At 47.7% G+C, this 21,163-nt stretch overlaps 1 protein-coding gene across 7 annotated transcripts in view; it reads left to right on the forward strand.

The window, feature by feature from the left end:
- TRAPPC9 (trafficking protein particle complex subunit 9) overlaps nucleotides 1–21,163 on the forward strand; it is a 588,199-nt gene that overhangs the window by 209,176 nt on the left and 357,860 nt on the right. For all 7 annotated transcript variants that reach the window (XM_073230280.1, XM_073230285.1, XM_073230286.1 and 4 more), the window contains one exon: nucleotides 9,776–9,900. In XM_073230280.1, the coding sequence (XP_073086381.1) occupies nucleotides 9,776–9,900 (125 nt within the window). The remainder of the gene's footprint in view (nucleotides 1–9,775; nucleotides 9,901–21,163) is intronic.

Here is a 21,163-nt window from a genome sequence, read left to right on the forward strand (position 1 = left end):
TGGAAGGATGGCTGCTTTCCAGGGGGGCTGTGGGTCCAGGCCAGGTGTCAGCAGGCTGTGTTCCTGCAGCCAGATCCAGCCCGCTGCCTGTCCCTGTTGCTGGAGTGCAGCACCCCCATGTGTTTATGGGTGTCTGCAGCTGCGTTTGCCCCTGAACAGCAGAGCTGTGCAGTGCTGACAGAGCCGAAAATATTTACATCTCATCCTTTCCTGAGAAAGTTTCCTGACCTTTGGTCTAGACCATGGAGTCTGACGCTGGAGAAGGAAGACGTGGGCCTAAAGGGCTGATGGATAGAACATGAGTGGAGGGGACAGACTAGGGGCTTTCAGAGAGGTCAGGACAGTTTTTGTGGTGAGAGGGAAAAGTGTTGGCTGGGTAAATGGAAAGCAGAGCACGTGTGGTTCCAAGTCGGGAGCCGCCCGGAGCCTCCGTGCACCCAGCCGGTGGCTTCCAACAGCCAGTACATGCAGGGTCCTGATGGCAGTGGCGCCCGGAGCGCCCAGCAGCGCGGGAGGCCAGTGCCGCAGCGAGGCTGCCCGTGGGCAGGGCACTGTTCCCGTTCGAGCCGTATATGAAAGCCACTGTTTCTACATGACTTGTTTTCTTCTTTCCTAAGCGCACCCTAAAGTTTCTGAATGAATAAGCGCACTGCTTTCTCTATGGAAATTGAGCGTGAGTATTGGCTAATTTCTGAGCCAAATGCTTCTGCTTTGGCTTTCTTGAAGATATTTTATGATAACCAGATGGGCTTTTTGGCATCCTAGATTTTATGAATAAATGAAAAAGCATCTTCAAAATATATTCCACCCGGAACAGAATATTCCCACTGGGAGACTGTTGTCATCTTTTGCCTTTGTGAATGTATTTTATTCTAGTTCATTTCATGTACCTGTCACAAGAGATAAAAACATATATTCAGCCTTAAATATTAGTGTCCCTTTTGAAAGTGTGCAAAAGTGGGCACATTCCTTAGGACCCATCATGGAGGTGGTGGCTAAGCCTTTGGGAGGCTCCTTTTCTGTTAGTGGGACGTGTGGTGTACGGGACTCTGCAGGGGGGGCACTGCGCCCCAGCCTGGCTGGTGGGGTTTCATAGAAGCTCATGCAATGACTGAAATGTGTTCTTAGTCCCCGTCCCACCGGGTAGTCACAAAGCCGAGAGCCTTGCCTGCTCGTCTGGCTCTGCTTGTGATGAACTGCGCAGTATCTCTAAGTGTCTTAGGTTCTCGGAATCTCGGCTTCCTTGCCTGTAAAACTGGTAACAGTTCCTACCTTGCAGGGTGTGAGGGCTAGTGGGATGGCATGTACCAGGCGCCCAGTGCTGTGCCAAGCACATAGTAGGCACTCAGTTGCAACCCTCATGAGTGCAGCTACTTTTATTGTGCCCATGCTTTTACTGTACAAATCCCACTTTCCATTAACATTTCTCCCACTTGTCAGCATGGTTGGTACAGCTGAATGCAAGAGAGAATTATTATAGCACACAAAACGGTATTTCTGATTTACCTACAGAGATGCTCTTAATAGAAAAATTGAACGCCTATAAACAGTAACTATGAAGTTCTCCCTAAAAGCTCGATTTGATCCATGATGATCCGCCAGACTCAAGCCGTTCTTCAATACCTTCTGTCCTCGTGAATCCACTCGACTCTTTGGTCTTCTGACTAGGTTGTCTTCATCTGTTTGTAACTTCTTTGGTCCTGTCTTCCTGTTAATTATCATCCCAGTCTGTTCTCTGTTCTATTTGTGATGGTCTTGATGGCAGGAAAACTGCCTGCGTGACCGAGCAGAACTCCCTCCCGTTACCCCACCGCGGCTGGGGGCCTTTTCCCCCCAGGCCTTCCCGCCGACGTGCTTCCTTGCTCGCTGTGTGCGTCCCCTCCGACCCCTCCTGCCCTCCCACAGCTGCCCCCTCTCCTCTCCGGCCCTGTGCTTTCATGGGCTAGGGCTCGAACTCCCACCTTCCGAAGAATGGGTTCTGTGTCTTGTATAATTTATACATTACTCATCTTTTCATAAGAGGGCAGAATTCTTAAGTCTATAAAGAAACTGTAGAATGGGGTTTTAAAAAAATTTTTCTGACCTTGAAGATTAAGGTTTTTGAAGTTTCTTTGAGGTTTTGAGGTCTGTGTCTGAAAAGAGAGCAAGTTTGAAATACAAGTTTTTAGTTGTTTTTGCTAAGTGCCATGTCCCAGATCCTCGCCGTTCCAAGACATTGCAGATTTATATATTTCATTGATTCCCTTGAGTTGCTTCCCATTTTAGAGCCAAGAAGACTGAAGTTCATAGGACTGTGGGAGGGATGGCTGTGGGAGGGCCCCATTCTTGTTGTATCTTCGCAGCATGTGATTCAAGGAAGACACGTCCTTTTCCCCCCTCTAGAACTCACAGGTCAAATCTTATAAGAGACTCTGTGCTATCCTTCTGGTGTCTTCTATTCGTCATCTGGATCAGCAAGTGCTGATAGGACATTTCCATCTCTGGCCGTGGCTGGATTTGGGCCACCACTGACTCCCAGCACCTCACAGGGTGGAGAAAAGCAGATTTCTGCTAGGAAAAGTGGATTCCTGGGGACAGAATCCAGCTATTGATCACTTCTTCTACTAGAGGCCCGTGACCCTGGACCACTTGCAGAAATAAACAATTTAGCCTTCTGATAAGTGTGAATAGGGTTGGTATTTTGAAGGCAGAAAGAATCTGAGTCCTTTGGGAGCTAGTGGTGTTTGTGTAATTAGCTGCTGATGGGAGCTTTCTCTAGAGAGGAGCAAAGTGCACTGAACCCTGGGCTCTGTGTGTGTGTGTGTGTGTGTGTCAGAGAGAGAGGGGTGCGGGGGGAGAGGGAGGGAAAGGGGGATGGAGGGAGGGAGGGACGGACAGACAGATGGCATTTAAAATCCCTTTGGCCTGTCCTTGACTCGGGAGAGGATGACCTCAGGGCTGAGTGACATGTCATGGCCCTGTGCCTCTTGCCCACTCACAGGTGCCTCCTGACCCGGTTTCCAGGGGAGGATGCTGAAACACAGGCATTGTATGTTTTGCAGCGTCTGTGTTTGTGATAATAGTCGCCGACACAGCAGGTCCCGCAGAGCAGGGGAGAGGTTTATGGATTGCGCCCGCGGTGCTGGAAGAGTGAGCAAAGGGAGAGAAAATGCATCAAACTGAACAGTTTTGGAGCGAGTCTTTGCAGATGGGTCTTTGCACAGAGACTCACGTGGAAATTTCAGTGAAGCAGGAGTTTATTGTTAAATGTGACTTTGGGTTGATGGAATTTTTGTTGAACATGTCATGTAAACTAAGTATCGCACTTGACCCTATAACTTATGAATTCATTTACCGTTCACTGAGGGTTTACAGTTTGCTTGAGCCTGTGCCGGCTCCTGTGGGGGATACAGCAGTGAAAGAACTCTGTCTTCCAGGAGTCCATCATCATGCGAGGAGTCTCAGATTGGTGCAGTAAGTTGCTCTAATAATAATAACAGCTGTTTGTTGAGTGCTTGCCAGGGACAGGATTATGATAAGCACTTTCTATGTAGTAACTCATTTGTTTTTCCAGATAAATCCACAGTTGCTGTGTTCTTGTGGGATGAGGAATTTAAAGCTCAAAGAGGTTGACTAACTTTTAAGTGGAGAAGCTGAGATACAGGCCCCCGGCTCATCTGCCTCCCTACCCTCCATGGCCCTGCCCTGGACCCGGGGCTGCGTGTGATGAGCACGGGTCTCAGGGTAAACAGGAGTCGGAACTGAGCGGGGGGCACTTGCCTTCAGGCAGCATGACATGCAGGGCATCGTGGAAGAGGTGGCATTTGAACTGAGACCAAAAGTCCGAATGTTGGGACGCACGAAGATGGCTGTAGGAGGGAAGAGAATTGCAGGGGCACAAAGATGGGAAGACAAGGGGCAGATGGGGTGCTGAGGAATATATTTTGGCAGAAGAACTGCCAGAATTCAGTTGCAGGGTCTGGTGAGATTTAATGCCAAGCTCTGATTCCTGTGAGGCTGGTTTCCGGTCCACCCTTCCCTTCGTGGGTCCTTGGGGTCCCACCCAACTTCCTGGGACTTATCACCCACCTTCCTTGGGGACACCAAGTGCTGGATAGTTTTCACCCACCCTGTGTACATGTCAGGGGCTCTGCCCAGCTGGTCAGCCGCACAGGCTGGAATCTGCAGGCACTGCTGGGGAGTTGCAATGCCAGGCTCATGGTTTTGTATGTTTTTCTTCTGCCAGACAGAGACCTATAGTTCTTTAGTGCCTTGCATAGATTTTAAAACTACTTCATGTTCTCTAGTTGTTCTCGGTGACTGAGTCGGTCTGAACTCTAGCCTGCTGTTATCAGAAGTAGAATCTCCTGGAATTCATTCTGTGCCTATTCAGTCTGAACTACGTGGGCCCCGCCCACACATCCACTCACTCACTCATTCGTCCGTCCAGGTTACCAAAGAGATGACCTTCTCTGTATGGCATTGTGTCCTAGTATCAATCATTGCTTTGGGGCCAAAACTTGTTATGACCTTGGGGAGGTTATTCATTGTTTTTCTTTAAAATGGGGGCACATTTATACACTAAAAAAGTACCTTATAGATAGGAGTTGGTGTCTCACCAACCTCTCTTTGTGTCACTTGCTCTTTTTCCCATGCCTGTCATGCAACTTCAGCCAAGATTAGTATTAACCTTCACCTCTTGCACAGATCGCTTCTGGTAGCTCATTCTCCGGGCCTGGCTTCTGCTGCAGGTCTGTCATACTTGACTTGCTTGTGGGTATCCACTGCTCCTGCCTGCCAGCTGGTCTTTGTAAGTGAACTCTACCTGCTTAAAAATAACTTCCTAGGAGGCAATCTCTTAATGTTTTTAAATAATAAAACTATATTTAAATAACTTAATTTAGCTGGGCATCGTCTTTATTTAATTGGGGATTAGTTCCCAGCATTAGATCCTTAAGGTATCTGTGTCCTTAGATCTGGTGACTTAAGTAGACTTGTTTGCAGATGGAAAGGTGTCCGCGAGAGCGAGAAGGTCAGCACACCTAGGTGCGCGTCCTGATGTCATCCTTTAGTTGAAAAGTCTGTTAAGTTTTTTTGAGTAAAAAAGGAATTGTATTTTTATGCCTTTTATTGTGAAAAATGCAATTACGTTTTTATGCCTTTTTATTGTGAAGAAATAGATTTCTATTTTTGAATTAAAATTTTTGTTAAAATATTCTAATAACAGATTACGAGAGCCACATTAAATAAATGTATAGAGTGAGTTATTACTTATTATGCAAGCAGCATAAGTACCACTTGAACCAATATCTAGACCATTGCCCGCTCTGAGCAGCACCCCCTGTGCCCCATCTTTGCCCCAGAAGGAAACACTATCCTGAATTTTAGCAGTCACTTTCTTTTGTTATTTATAGATTTATCAGACAAGTATACATCCCTCAGCGTAATAGTCTTGCCCATTTTTTAAAATTTAAGCCTCTGAATGTGCAGGTGCCCACATTCCTTCCTTTTCCTCATAATTTATCTGTTGAAGAACCTGGGACATTTGTCCAGAAGACCTTTCTGCCACCTGGGCCTCCATGTGCCCAGTGCAGCTTGGTGAGTTCCTCCGTCCCCTGCATTTCCTGAAAATCGGCAGCTGGATCCCGAAGCTTGACCAGGTTTATCTGGGGTCCTTCCGGCAGGTCTGGAGGTGGTCCTGTGTTCTTACATCGGGAGACTGGGGGTGTGTAGTTGTTTCTCCTTTTCATAATGTCAGTAATTGTTAATGATGCTCATTGCCTAGATCAGTGGTTCTCAACCAGGGGGAGCATTGGGGCCCCCTTCCCCACTACCCCTGCCCTGGGGGACAGATGTCAATTTGGTTTGGGGCTGTCACAGCTTGGGGAGAGGTTGCTATTGGCATCTTGTGAGTCGAGCACAGAGATGCTGCTACACATCTGATGTGCACAGGATGCCGCCAACCTAAAGAGGTGTCCAGCCTCAGATTTCAGGAGTGTGAGTCCTGGACTAGGGGTTGAAAAATAGTATCACTCCAATTTTATCATTTCTTTTTGATTTGTTGTTAGAATACTTTTTGCAAAGAGATGTGTCGCCTCATGTATTACTTGGTTATCTGGTGGTACAGTACATATAAAATGGAGTCCTTCAAATGCTCGATTCTTTTATTTACTAGTTTTCAGGATAATAGATTCTTCAGTGACCATTTTAGCTTTTTTTTTTTTTCAGTTACAGTGAACACATGGATTAAATATGGATCTAAATATGGATTAAGTATTTAAATTGGATCCACTAAATATGGATTTAAACATGTGTCTATGAAGAATATCAGCCAGTTGCAATTACTATGCTTTTCAATTTCAAATTGTCCTGTTCTTTAGCCACTGGGAACTTCAAGTTAGTTGCCGTGACCCTGACCTAGTGGCCCTTGTTAGTTTTCTTGGTGTCTGGTAGCAGAGGACCTTGCAGGTTCACCCTGTATATTTTCTGCCACTGACTTGACACCATCCATTTCTCTCAGGAGCTCTAGTTTTGTTAGTAAGGAGTGGGATTTCAAGTCCCTGGCCTACAAGTGGGCGTGCTCATGTTGCTGAGTATCTGTGTTAGCCATTGCTTCTGAGCCTCCCAGGGGATACATGTATAACTGAAGCTTCTTTTTGTTCAAGAAAAAGTACCTTATGAGTTCATAGTGATATTTCAAGTTCAGGAATACAGATTTAAAAATATTTCTTTGTTATATTACATTTGTTTCTCTTTTCCTCTATCCTGAAAATCCTGGTTGTCAGGACACAGGAGCTGATAGAAATAGAACATCCCTTAATTAGTCATTTATTTCATCCTACATGACACACACAATAGTCTCAGAATAATGATAATTTTACCATCATCAGTTTTACTAATGAGAAAATTAAGATTATTTATGTATTTGCGCCTTCTATTTTCTTCCTAGTTTTATTGACTCTGTATCCACATGGCCTGAGCAATAGCTGCTCTGTATTGTACTGTTTATTTTTAGTTCCATAGGTTGAGTGCTCACCAATGCTTATGTCAATTGTTAGTCTAGTAACTTTGATTGTTTAGAACCTATTACCCAAGTGATCACTGCAGATAGCCTTGTAGGAACAATATTATTTGAGCCCTGGCATACTGTTAACAGTTGTGTTTTATACTTTAAAGTCAGTTTTAATGGATATAAAATGGTCCACATTTTATTTCTCAAGTGTATTAAATATATTACTGCATTTTTTCTGTCTTGAAGTGTTGCTATCAAGATCTGATGGTAACTTGATTTTCTTTCCCTTTCATTTAACTTGCTGTTTTGTTCAGATGCCTAAATTACTTTATTCTTTCATCTTAAATTCTAGTATTTTAATTAAAATTATTGTATTGGTTGATGCTTTTAGGTTCATGGTGTGCTCTTTCAGTACTTTATTTCAAATCTCTTTTTAATTTCAAGAAGTTTTCTTGAATTGTAGGTTTCATTATTTCTGTTCCCTTGCTTTGCTGGTCTTCTTTAGGCACTCCAATTATCTGTATGTTGGGTCTTCTGTAATCTTCAATCTTCAGTATTTGTAATTTTCTTTGGAATTTTTTTCGATGAAAAATTTCCTCCTTTTTCTCATAAGGCACAGTCAGTTTATTTGCTTCTCGGTTTAGTGTTCATTTCTTAAAAGAGTGAAATATATATATATATTTTAAATGAAAAATTTGAAACAATTTTCTAATTCTGATTTATTTTTCATCTTTCATGTCTTGTAAATTTTCTTGATGTCTGAGCTTTTAATAGAATACTTTTGCAAAGAGATGTGTTGTCTCATGTATTACTTGGTTATCTGGTGGTACAGTACATATAAAATGGAGTTCAAATGCTTGATTCTTTTATTTACTAGTTTTCAGGATAATAGATTCTTCAGTGACCATTTTAGTTCTGATGACTTCAATTGAAATAGCCTTTCTGATACGTTTTCATTGTGTATAGGGGTTTTATTGTGCCCCACATTCTTTTTCTTGTTATTCTGATAACCTTGCATAAGGCTGGAAGTTGCTATAGATGTGATACTTTTCTCTCACTTGATTTTGTGTGAAGTCAGTTTTGGGAAGATGCAGGAAGCATCATGGGTCATGGTACCTTTTCCGACTTCATGCAGGTTTCCTCGTTCTTGGGTGGCAACTGGGAACAGAGCAGCTTGCTTTCTGAGGTCTCCCTGCTCCTCCTGTGTCTGCGTGGACCATCTCTTTCCTCTGTCACTGTCTTCTCCGCCTTGATCGACCCCAAGCAGCCGTGGCAGTGCCTCCCCAGCCTACAGCCCGGGCGGGTCAGTTTCAGGAATGTCCAGGGCCAGCTTGCTCTGCCTCCTTCCGGCTTCTCTGTGGACCCCTTTCTTCTGTCTGCTTTTGGAGTAGACATGATTTCTCCTGGATCAAGCCGTTTCCCAACTGGGCCTGCCAGGCTTTCCATGAAATACTTGCTGGCTATTTTGGGTTCTTCTGTGGCATTTTTTCCAGCTGCTCCACCACTACCTCCCCCTTCTTATGCGCAAGCCCTGACATCACAGAGGCCTTGGGGCTGTTGTGTGTTTGTACTCATCCGCTTGCCTATTGGGCATGTGAGAGATGGTACGTTGGTACCTGACTCAGTTGTGACTGAGTTCTGCGGTTGCTCTCTGCACTCTGTCCACTCTGTGTTGAGATTCTGAGGGACTATAAAACTAGGACATTGCTACTATCTAGAATTGTATTTTGGGTTTGCTTTTCCCATACTTAATGAAAATTATTACAAAATTAACTTTTGATGATTAGGTGTCTAACAATTGTTTCTTTAAAATTGTCAAGTATCTCCATCTGATTTAGAAATGGCTCTATTTTATAAGTAGGTCAATTTCTTGTGGGGTACAAAAAATACATATCTACATTATCAGCAATTTTTTTGCTCTAAAGAAAGTTGGTGCGTCTTCAAACTCATGTAGTCCTTATGCTGTGAAAATGAAGTAAAAAAGGGGTGCCATGGGAGGGCCGTGGTCTGACTTCCATTCTGTAGGCTCTCTGGCTGCTGCCGGCTGCGTGGCTGACGGATGAGCCCGAGCCGTGGGGGGAGCAGCCGGGAGGCCAACTCACTGATCCTGAAGGCCGATGACAGTGACCCAGACCTGGGTGGGGGCCCCGAATACCATTTCTGGCTATACTCAGAGAATTAACAAGATTCCCTTTGCGTGGGCTTGGGGTGTGAGATAGGAGAGGACTTCGGGATGAGTCCTGGGTAGCCTGCTAGGTAATGTCCCCAAGGAAGAAAAAGATCAGATGGCAATGAGTTCTGTACAGAGGGGTGAATAGGGTCGTGTGACAGAGAGTAGTGGCTTCTTGACACTGGGTAAGGAGGGGGCTTTGACACTCAGTCAAAGCGGCACGATGGAGCCGGGCACACCAGGAGCGGGGAGATGCATTCCAGGCTGAGGGGGCAGCTCCTGCGGAGGCCTGAAGGGACAGATGGCTCAGCAGCCCCCAGGCCAAGGGGCAGCCCCAGGCTGGTGCAGTGTTAGGAGATGTGTTGCTTTGCCGCCGGACGCGGGGTAAGGAGCTGTCCTTTTTTAGGAGTGCTGCATTCTCTACTTCTTCTGCCGCAGGTGTGAATGTGTGTTCATGGCAGGTGCGTCAGGCAGTTGTAATTAACACAAGATGGAATAGTTATGACAGAAGTTGGAGTATTCTTTCCTGTTACTGTTACTGTTTATTTTTGAGTTGAATCTCCTTCGTTGAAAAAGCACAGCAAACTTATTCACAGCTTTATCCTCTCTTTCAGACGGAATCAGTGTGAGCGGCTTCCCACTGTGCAGCCCCTTCCGCCAGGTCGCGAGGCCTCGAGTGGAGAGCAGACCTGTGAACCCCACTGAGGGCAGCAAGCCTGGGGACCCGGGCCACACAAAGGTGAGTGGGGCACCCACATGTGCCACCGGCTGGCGCTCTTGGCTTCTGCCATCTCTTCCAAGGCAAAGTTTTGAGGGTTTTTCAGAAAGGACAGGAAGCGTGCATTTGATACCAGCGTCGTGCTTGTGGAAGGCTGGTTTCTCAGTGTTTCGCCCTGTGGAATGCTTTGGAAGGTGGCTCCACTGCAGGCTGCATGCGTTGGGCTTGGTGTGCCCTGCGTTCCTTTCTGTGGAACAGTGGTGTTTGTGGGTTGAGTCAAGGAGTGCGGTGATAGAAGTGTAATGTTTCTGGCATTCTTCCTGTTTGAAAAATGTATTTATTGTATAATTATTCTTACTTCAGGTGTTCATCCCATAAACTTATCCTTTGCAATTCCTTCCTTTTGCTGGTTTATAAGCACTCAGGAAGCCAAAATGCACACACAGTGGTTGTGCAAAGGTGCCCTGGGCCTATGGGTGATGAGAGGCCCGCATCTCTGAGGGCCCAAGGAGGGCTCTGAGCCGGACGGGTCAGACACATCAGCATCTGGGAACGCCCCGCTTGTCTGAGCTGCCCGGGGACCATGTGGGGAGCCAGGACTGAAGGCCTTAACAACTCCGACTGGGTGCAAGCAGCAGGGTCCCAGAGGAGTGTCGCAAGCAGGTCTGTGCGAGGGCTCCACCTGCGTCCTCGACGCTGGCCCTGCAGAGGGGCGACGGTGGCTCGGGCCCATCAGCAGGGGCTGCCGCGCTGGTTGTGCCGCTGGTGTGGCCAGTGCAGCTGGGAGCTCTCTGTCCCCGGGAGCGCTCACCTGAAGCTTGATTGCGGGGCGCCAGGGCTCCCGAGCGCTCCTCTGGTTGGGGAGCAGTGGGGCCAGGCCATGCTCCTGCAGGTGGTGTCACACACCACGGTGACAGGGCCCATGCAGCTCGGAGCCTGCCTGCCTCTCCCCTGGCACACCACGGGGCGGCCTGTGTTCTGGCTTGTGGACGTCCCTGTGCATCCCCACCCCACGGCGTCACCCTCCTCTCCTATGTGCCTCTGCAGGCCCCCGCTCAGCTACCCAGCCTCCTCAGGCTTCTTTCCCACATCCCACCAAACACTGCAGGGGGAATAATACAAATTTTATGTAAAGTCTTCCTGCAGGAAACTTGAAAAAGAGGGAATAGTCCTAACACATTCTGTGGTCCACATTGCCCTGACTCCAAAACTGGACAAAGGGGTTCTGCAAACAACAAGGACTCCTGGACATAGATGCAAATGTTTAAGCAGTGTACCAGCACATCTTAACAACATGCGAAGTATTGGCCGAGCAGGGTGTATCTGAGGAACAGATGCAAGGTTGGTTTATAATTAGAAAACCAACAAATGTCATTCTTCATTCAACAAACTAAAGAAGGAAAACCATCTAAACATTTCAATAGATGTAGAAAAAGCATCTGACAAAATATAGTATCTGTGTCCAGTAAAAACCCTCAGCAAACTAGAAATAGAAGGGAACTTTTGCACCCGCTGAAGCGTACCTACAAACCCCCTGCAGCCCCGTTGTGCTTCAGGCTGGGGACTGCTTTTCCCACCCGGCCCCGCAGGTGTCGCCTCTCGGGCTGCTCCTGCCTGGCGCTGGCCGCTCACTCTGATTGGAAGACCTTCCTTGGTTCCTTTCGTTCTGGGCATGCTCCCCAGTCCTCCTCCGGGGCCCCTTTCTGGTGTGACCTTGTCTGCCCAGCCTTCACACAAGCAGAGCCAGGCACTCCTGCCCGTGTCCCCACTCGGCTCTCTGTTCCCATCTCTGTTGCCCTTCTGTGCTTATGTCCCCAAGTCCCTCATATCTATAAGCTCCTCATGGCCACAGGCCAGTCCCTACTGCCTGGCGCAGGCTCAGCCTTCACTAAGTCTGTCTTGATCTAGGTATTCAAGATTGCCAGGTCAAATGTTCCCTCCCCACAGGGATTCTCTCCTCTCTGAGGAGGTTTCTTTCATCAGTGAGGCGAAACAGGACAGTAAAATGAGTTTCTTCTCACTCAGAATAAAGCCTAATTTTGGAACTCCTCAGAATCCCAGCAATATTCAGATACTATCATATGTCATGTTAAATGTTTTATATTACTTTAGCCTTTGCAGTAAAGAATCGTGGGATATTCATAAAGTTCTTACATGCTTTTACGTTTTAATTGTGTTTATAAAGGGACCAAGTGGAAAGATCTGCTTAGAAACTTGTGAGCAAATGTATTGAAGTTAAAGAAAACTTGTTATGCAACAAATAGAATATTTTCTTAAGCTGTGTTAAAAATCAGGTTCTCATCAACTGCGAGGAGAAAACATATTAGGTAATTTGTTCCTGGGTCATGTTCACACTCAAGGATGTCTAGCAGTGGAACATTCTGGGGCTGGAGAGATGTATGGCCAGAGAGGCTTGGAAGGTGACAGTCAGGAGTCTTAGCAGTTTAAACAGTATTCACACGTTACCTCTCTGACGACTGCAAGTCCACAGCGTTCAAGTGGAAATTGCTGGGCAGCTTAGAAAGATTAAATAATGTTCCTGAGGTCAGGCAGTTATGTGGTAAAAATTAAAATTCAAACCCAGATATGTCTGAATCCGAAGCTTGTGCGATTTCTACAATATCCTGCTGCCCCCTCTATATAATTTAAGTTTCCAAACTTATTATGGGGTACAAAGCATTCTCTATTGATTCTAGCCACAGCTGTACAGCAGTGACTGTGAGCTTTTCTCCTATCTGACCCTCAGTTTCCAATCTGTAAAATGCAGATAATAAGCCTTCCTCCCGGCTGTTGTAAGGGGTAAAGCACGTGCTATTAGCCTGGGTAGATAAGAAAAGCCAGCAAAATGGCAAACCCAGTTCAGTTCCAAATTATTTCTAATCTGTCCCAGTAATAGTTACAGAGACAGGGAGTTTTTTTTCTACAAAGTTTAAGCATAAAAGCTTCAAAGGAATCCTTTAATCTGCTCAACAATTTCAAAGCTTAATAAAAAATTGAGCAGTATGAGAAGGGGAAAGTCTACTGCCTGTGGAATTCTAGAACAGATGTCAGAGGAGAGAGGCTAGACGAATGTTCCTTGAGGTTCTGACACTTTTGGGACTTCTGCGCGCACAGTAGCCACTGCTGTCTGAGCCCCCTGTAACGGGACACGCACCCCATTCAGGGCTCAGACACCTGCTGTGTTAACCATCGCATGCCCCGTTGGGGAGGGTGGGGCCTGACAGTGAACGAGATGGAGACCTGGAGCCTCCCTTCCGGCGGGAGAGACGCAGGTCACACGAACAGATGGCGGGGTGTGGAAAGCAGAGGAAGCGATGGGAAGGGGACTGACTGCCGGCTCGTTCGGGTGGGGCCATCAGCACAGGCCTCTCTGCCCCGTCACCGTAGAAATCTGCCGGGGACATGCAGGCGGTTCGTGTCGCTGATGGTTTACCGTGCTGGCACCAGGACGTTATTCAGAATACCAGCATCAGCTGACAGAGTATGTGTGTATTAGATGTGTGCCAGTCTTTCCTGTAGATTGTGAGTTGGTCAGGGTTAAGGGTGGTGCTTACTAATCTTTGCATGTCCACTGCCTGGTGTGGCGCCGGCGCGGTAGGCGTTCGGCAGAGCCCTTCTCAGTAAGGAGAGAACATGAAATGGCTTCTCAGGAACCGCTCCCTCTCACTTCTGTTGGCCGCCAATCGCGTGCTGCCTTTGGTCATGCCAGTGCCCTGAGGCCTCGCTTCATGGGTGTTAGCGTGTATCTAGATGGCCTGGGTGTTCGTTAGATGGAGCCGGGCCCCATCCTCTGACATTCGCATTGGGGAGGTCTGGGTGGGGGCCTGAGAATATGCATTTCCAGCACGTTCCCCAGTTGTGGTGCTGCTGTGGAGCCACCCTGAGGACCTGCTTGCAGCTATTACGGGTTTTCACTTGGTTTTTCCCTTTTTATTTCTGCAGGACTAGACCGTGAGTATCTGCAGGAACCGCTCTGGGCCTTCCTGAAGATGTGACTCACAGCTCGTGGGGTCACCCCCTCTAAGCAAAATTTGGGGAATCTCAGGGACTGATTTGTGGCACTTGCATTCCTTAAAAGGACTTTTCATGAACATTATGATAAAATCATAATGCAAACATGCAGCTACAGTTAAATCTAACATCAAAATGTTTATTTGGGGGAACACCTGTCTAGGAAGCACCTGAAGCTACCAGCTTGGGGCACCAGCTTGGGGCATCAGCTTGGGGCACCAGCTTGGGGCATCAGCTTGGGGCACCAGCTTGGGGCACCAGCTTGGGGCATCAGCTTGGGGCACCAGCTTGGGGCACCAGCTTGGGGCATCAGCTTGGGGCATCAGCTTGGGGCACCAGCTTGGGGCATCAGCTTGGGGCACCAGCTTGGGGCATCAGCTTGGGGCATCAGCTTGGGGCACCAGCTTGGGGCACCAGCTTGGGGCATCAGCTTGGGGCATCAGCTTGGGGCATCTCCCAGGTTGAGGTAAATGGTGGCACCGTTCAGGATTCTCAGAAGCCCTCAAATCTTTGGGTGCCCCAACCCCTCACTGAGGGGGTTCCCTGCATTCCCAGGAACCTTCTCAGAGTTGAGTTAGATTGGCTATTCAGACTGACTGACAGAAACAAAGCACATAATGTATACTTTGAGTAAGGAAATGGAAATTTCAAACCATGAACATCTGAGGCCCAAGATTCATTTCACAAAATGTCATACATGTCTAGGTGGCCTCCTTAGTCCCTAAAAAGTCCAGAGCGGTGAAATCTGTGACCACATTAAACAAAAGGATTCTGCCTCCTCTCCCACCAGAAATACGTCCATTATTGAAATAGGCAAAAATGGGAGGAAAAAGCTTACTTAGCACTGAACAGCCTTGGAATGAACCTAAGCTTTTTGGCAGCTTTCTCACAGTGGCTGGGTTGCTTTGATGCACCTGTGAGGTGGAGAGGCTCCGCGTCCGTTGGGGGAAGTCCCCGGAAGGGCGCAGGCCGCGCGGGGCCTCAGTGCGGGAGCTGGGCCGGCCTTGCTGGGGGCCTTGCCGTCGCTTCACTAAGGACTCCTTTAGCTGTCGGCAGTTCGCTGCCCTGTCACCCCAAGCCCCGCCAAGACAGAAGACGCTCCTCTTTCCCTCCCCAGGCTCTGCAGAATATCAGTACGTGCTGGGCGCCCAGTACTGACTGTTAGAGCATCACAGAAGCCTCATGAAGGAGGCGAGTGCCTGCTCATGAACACAGGGGAGAAAAGGTTTTTGAAGCTGAAGGATCAGCCTTGCAAAATCAAGGAGGAATTAGCTTCTTTTACATATTTGGAGCAGTTCTGCTAAAGGATGGCAATAAAAGACTGAAGAGGAGATGAGACTACACGGTGAGAAATCTGAATGGCATTTTCAAGATCCGCACACTGTGAGGGATGAGACGGCTGCGGCCCGGCCCTCACCCGAAGCCGCTGGCTTTGCAAACTGGAACTTGAATGTCCTGGGTTGTCTTCCTTGCTCCGCTAAGGAAGTCAGGGCACAGAGGATTGTCTCATGTCCATCTCAGAGCAGGCATAAGACATCCTATGGCAAGGAAAGTCATTGCTTTGTAAAGAAGAGCCCATGAGAAAATTTGAACAATAAAAGGAAGCAAGCAAGAAAACACATTACTAAATACATGAAGAGTTGTTAGATGCTGTAAGGCTTTGCCTGACTTTAAAAGCAGTTCTGTAACTTGAAGATAATTGTTTTCTTTCTGAGCCTTCTATTCCTTCTTTGCTGAGAGTTTTAAAGAGGGTCAGGAATGGATATTAGATGTTCTAAAATGCTTCTGTCCACTGAGTTGATCATATGGATTTTTTTTTCTTTAGTTTTTTTTTTAGTCTAGTGGCTTATACTGGTAAGTTTTAGGATGTTAAGCCACCCTTGCCTGCTTGGCGTAAGCCCTGTCTGGTCTTGTAGTACCGGGTTTTGGGGGGTTGGGGCTGGTGTACTCAACTGAGCGTGTGCAGACTGTGATCTGCTGAAGGAGGCCCGGGCCACCCACTCTGGGGAAGTGAATTTAATACACCCACACAAAGGAAGTGGAGTCACGAGATTCGTGACAGAGACCCTGGATGTGGAGGGCACAGACAGCCAGGGAAGGGCAGCCCTCTAGCCCAGGCCTCAAGTGAGCGGGAGACGGCAGGGTGGCGTGTGCCTGTTGCTCTGCTGCTTGCGGGTACTTGGCACGGGGGTCCCTAACTTTCTGGGCACAGCTCTTAGTGGTTATTCTGGAAGGTGGCATGGGAGAAGCAAAGCAGGGACCTGGGGCAGGCACCCTAAGCTGCCCTGAATCATATCTAAATGTCCAGCCTCAGTGTGAACGGGTTGTCACACCATCAGGTACCTAGACGGCAGCTCAGAATACTTATTTTTCTCATCACGCATCCTTTTTCACCTCAAAACATGAAGTACTTAAGGATAAATGAGACAAAAGAGGCTAAGGGTCTGTGCATTGAAATAATAAGGATGAGGATAATGGTCTCAACAGGATGGGAAGTGGCGGAGGGTAGGGCGTGGAGAAAGGTGCCTGTATTCACAGGCTTCTCCTGGGTAAGATCAAGGCTACTTTGTGATGGCTCGGTGTTGAGAGTGTGAGGTGAGATCACACGACAGGCAGTGAAGTCCGGGCGGAGGGCCTGGGGTGGGCAGTGTGGGCCCGCGCTCTCCGGGCCTGCCGGAGTCGCCCCGGGTGGCAGGTGGCTCCTGGGCTGGGGCTCCTTTGACGCATCTGTGTTCTCAGCGATCTGAGCTGTTCTCCTGGATTTGTGAAATCGGTCGTGTAGCGTGTTCATGGTTTAAAGTCTCTTATTTTCAAATAGGTGGTCAAATACCAGTTTTCTAAGGATTTCTGTTTACTTAAGTTGAAGTTCTTAATCTTACGGTTTGCTCTGGATCACAACATTTGAACAGCATTCTGTATTAATGAGATTTATATAACCCTTTTTATAAAGGATGCTTTTAGTAATGAGTGTTTTCAGTCTTTCTAGTGGGCATAGTTTTGGGTTCTTTTTTTGGGAGGGTTCATTTTCTTGCATGGCTAAAAATAAATGAACACACTCTAGCTCTCAGGATGTGCCTTCCTCATTGTAATGGCAGAAATATTTCCTTTGATAGGTTTTGGCTGTCGAGTGACTTACCAGTGTCGTTGATAATCTGCGTACCTTCTGAATACCAGTGCAGTCTTGTTGGACCCCTGGCGACACTCAGAATTTCTAGGCTGTGTAATTTTGACATTAGAGGCATAGTAACTGTGCAAGATTGCTACTTAATATGACCATTTCTGCATTTAGTTTGGGTGTCCTTGCATCTTTATTTTCCTTTCCTTTTTTTCTTTTTTTTTATGGCTTTTGAATTCTTTAAACAAGCTCTTAATGCCCATTAGTTTTATTCGTGGTCTTTCCTCTAACCCTTCTAGCATCTGCCTTGAATTCTCAGGGTATTGATAGAGTGACTTCCTCCGGGATTCTCTGTGAACTTTTCTTCTGTTAATGACTGCTAATATCCCCTCTTCACTGTCTTCATTCATCTTCCATCTTTCCACCAAATTCGACACCCCCGGACCCAGTAATTCCATCAGGTGCCTCTGCCCGCTCCTGCTCTGTGTGCGATTGAACGTACAGAAAACCCCGAAGACCCCCCTGGAATCGAAGCTCAGTATGCTGGCCCCGTATGTGATGCCTCTGTCCCCGCCGGTTCCCAGCTGGCCAGCGTGTCCCGGGCGGTGTGAGCTTCCGCGCTCCCACAGCGCCTGCCTTAGTTGGGCCCCTTGCCTCCAGCTGAATTCCTTTGGTCTTTCCCACTGGCCTCCTGTTTCTTCCAACAAATCCACTTCGTACTCGCCTGCTGGCTCAGCTTTCCCGGGCCCTGATTGTTTACCTCTCACTTCCTGCTGGGGAACTTACCATCCATCAGATGAAGCGCCAGCGTGCTCGTTGGCAGCGTCCTGCAAGCATAAGCAGGGAGCCCTGCTGCCGTCCTGATGCCGAGACCATCGCTCTGAGGCTTTGGGGCGTGGGGACACCTCAGACACACACACGGGTCTGTCCTTACAGAGGCAGTATCAGCAAAAACTCCTCCAGTAACGCAGTGGAGACACGGGACACTGGGAGGAGTGAAGTTCCACTTTCCCGCTGCCCGGAGGCCACCACGGAGTGCATACCATGGTGGTTTTTTCAGTGCACGTGCACGTGTGAACACCTGTGCATGTGTTTTCCCTAGATCAAAACTAGGTCACTATAAATGTTATTTTACAGCTTGCTTTCTTCAACTAGTACTGCTCAATTTTGTTTTTCAGTACATTTTTATTGCCTCTAATATACACTATTATATATTGACATTTACCCCACTTGACCCCCAGATTCTGCTAGAGCTGATTCACCCAAACCAGCATGCGAGCCAGGATCTCTCACTGCATCTGTCAGGGAGTCCCCCAAGTTTGTGTGGCCCTAGGACCGTCCTTTCCATTTTTCTTTGACACTGGCTTGCTGAGGATCCCAGGCCACGGTCCCGTGGAATGCCTTCCCTTCTGCGTTCTAGTTGCTGCCTCACAGTGTTATGTAAGTAGTTTCTTTATCCCTGTTTTCCATTAACTGTAATTACATGTAAAGGTTCGATGGGTTCAGATGAAATGTTTTTGGCTGGAATACTCTTACCATGTCATCTCCAAGTCCTGCAAGTGAGTGCGCCATCATTTCTTCCCCTCAGTAAGCGTTCGTGAGATGATCTACCCTCGCAGGTGCTTCACTGGGTGCTAGAGGGTGTGTCCAGGCCCTTAAGAAGCTTGCAGCCTCTGGGAGAGGCAGATGGACATGGTGGTCACCAGAATGCAGACCAGAAAAGGGAGGGAGTGGGGGATGGCCGTGTGTGTTGGCTGACAGTGGGGTCAGTAGCATGAAGGTTCCAGTGTGGAACCCTGAGGTCAGTGGGGGTGTACATTTCAGATATTAATTAATTAAATTGGATAGAATGGAAACGGTAGGGGCTAAACCTGGATTTGGGCCCAAGCCTTTCTCCTTATGCTTTGGGATCTTAGGCAAATTAATTTACATCTCTGTTCCTTTAAACATCAGTGGGGAATAATAATGTCGCCTCCTTTTTTTTCAAGGGTGGTTTTGAGGATGAAATGATAGAACTTCTAAAGTCCTACCAAATGTGATTTTTCTATTTATCATTAATGCAGATTCCACTGGACTATAAAGAGGCAGTGGTTAGGAGCATTGACTCTGGCTTCATAACGTGTTATCTGTGCCGCCTTGGCCAAGCTACCTAACCTCTCTGTGCATGTTTGCTCATCTATAAAGTGGGTATAGTAACAGTGCTAGTCTCATAGGACTGCTGTGAGTTAAGTGAATCTAACCTATACCTCGTGTGTAGAAGTGCCAGCACTGTCCTTGGTACTCTGAGACTCAGCGGTAGCTCTGCTCATAGGCACACAAACCCCGTCCCTTTGCCTGCCTCGCTTCTCTCAGGAATTCTATTTCATTTGAAGACTCTCGGAGGAGAGCGTGCCATTCTGACGTGGGCTGGCCCCTGGTGTCCGGAGCGTCATGTGGGAGAGTGGCAGAGAAGTGCTACAGCTGACACAGTGGATCGTCTCTGAGATGTGCAGCTGAGAGCGCCGAAGCCCATCTCGATGGCATCAGCTTAAATGCGAAAGTATAACCAAAAATTGGAATTTAGCATGGAAATTGTATAGAACTTAAGAACTGAGGCATGTGGGTATTTTGGCATGCCCTGCGAGCAGTTACAGACCGGCTCTCCCCGACATTTCCAAACACCAGAGGGGAGTGGGGAGAGCCACCCTCTTTGGAGCTTGTTCAAATTGTCTTTTCCCCTGGGGAACTATTAGCTGTTATGGTTGTGATCATTCGTTTTGCAGTAGAAAATTAATCCAACCAAGGACTGTGCTAGATGCCTCATAGAAAACACATTCTTTACATCTGGCCAATAGTCTGTAATCTACTGATACCTCCATGCGGAATAGGGAAACGGAGAGGTTTAGAGCAGACACGTCATAACAGTTCACGCAGCTAATCAGTGGCGTCACTGCAGTCCCAACACGGGCTTGTCTGTCCGAAGCCCTCCCTGCGGGGCTGGCACCTTCCTGGTTCTTTGCCCCGTGTTCGCCACTCTGCTGTGGCTCCGGGGCCGGCGTATCCCATGAGCTGTGTAGCTGTGTCCTTCCCGCTGGACACAGGGCACTGCTGGAGACCTTGTTTCCTGGACCTGCGTCCCCTCCCCGAGCCTCCTCCCACCTCTCTGCCGGCCTTTTTCTCATTTTCTCTTTGATAAACCCTTAAGTGGGAGTCAGATGGGATGTGTAAAATGTCACCAGCACCGACGTGACTCAGTTGGAGTATGACTGTGCGTTCATGTTAAATATCAAGACCCGTCGTCTGACAGAACGTGTGGCAGTGTAGGTGCAGCGTCCGAATGCCCAATGCTCTCTCATCTGAGGCCTCCTCTGCCACGCACCCGGTAGGCACTGGACAAGTGGGTGGAAACTGACTCCGATAGGTTTTCTGGAAGAATGTAAAATCAAATCTGTCAAACATCAGTTGAGTGTTAAGAAAAAAACCTGAGGCATCCTCAGAATAATCCAGGAGTTTTGTTTTTATATTAAGCCAGATCAGCAGGCCAGCTGTGTTCAGCTAGGAGACAGGAGACAGGAACTCTGCCCTCAAGGAGCTTAACCTATAAAAGTACACGGGACCCTAATATTCATTTAAAATTTTCAAAAACTAAATATGCTGAACTATGTAAATGTGCAGTATTTCCATTGCACATGTGCCCCAGTGGTCTCCGATGTCCACACTGCAGCTGGGACAGCAGTCCCGGTTGGCTGGAAGGTGCAGCCCGGCTCTGTGCTTGGCGCCAGCACAGCTTTAAGAATACTTAGCACCTGGAGGCTTGTGGACGGGAGGTGTGACCGTTGCCTCACCTCTGCCTGGCACCCACTCACTGCCCATCTGGCCTCTGAGGGCTGAGAATTGGGACCGGGTACGTCTAAAGGTACAGTGGTCTCTGAAGAGACATTGGGACACAAGAAAAGATCGTATTTATTTTCATCTCATCCTTCTCAAAAGGCACCTTTTTATTTTAGAATGGCTTTACATTTACAGAGAGGCTGCAGCGGTAGAGTTCCCCGTATGGCTCGGCAGTTTCCCTGTAGGCATCTCGCTTTGCCGGGTCACATTCGCCGTCTGTGCATCATGGTCACCTAAGCTACGCTCCTCTCTCGAGTCCACCCTCGGCTGTGCTTCTGTCGCAGGGTC

This window comes from Manis javanica, chromosome 2, assembly GCF_040802235.1.
Source record: "Manis javanica isolate MJ-LG chromosome 2, MJ_LKY, whole genome shotgun sequence".
Classification (NCBI taxonomy): domain Eukaryota; kingdom Metazoa; phylum Chordata; class Mammalia; order Pholidota; family Manidae; genus Manis; species Manis javanica.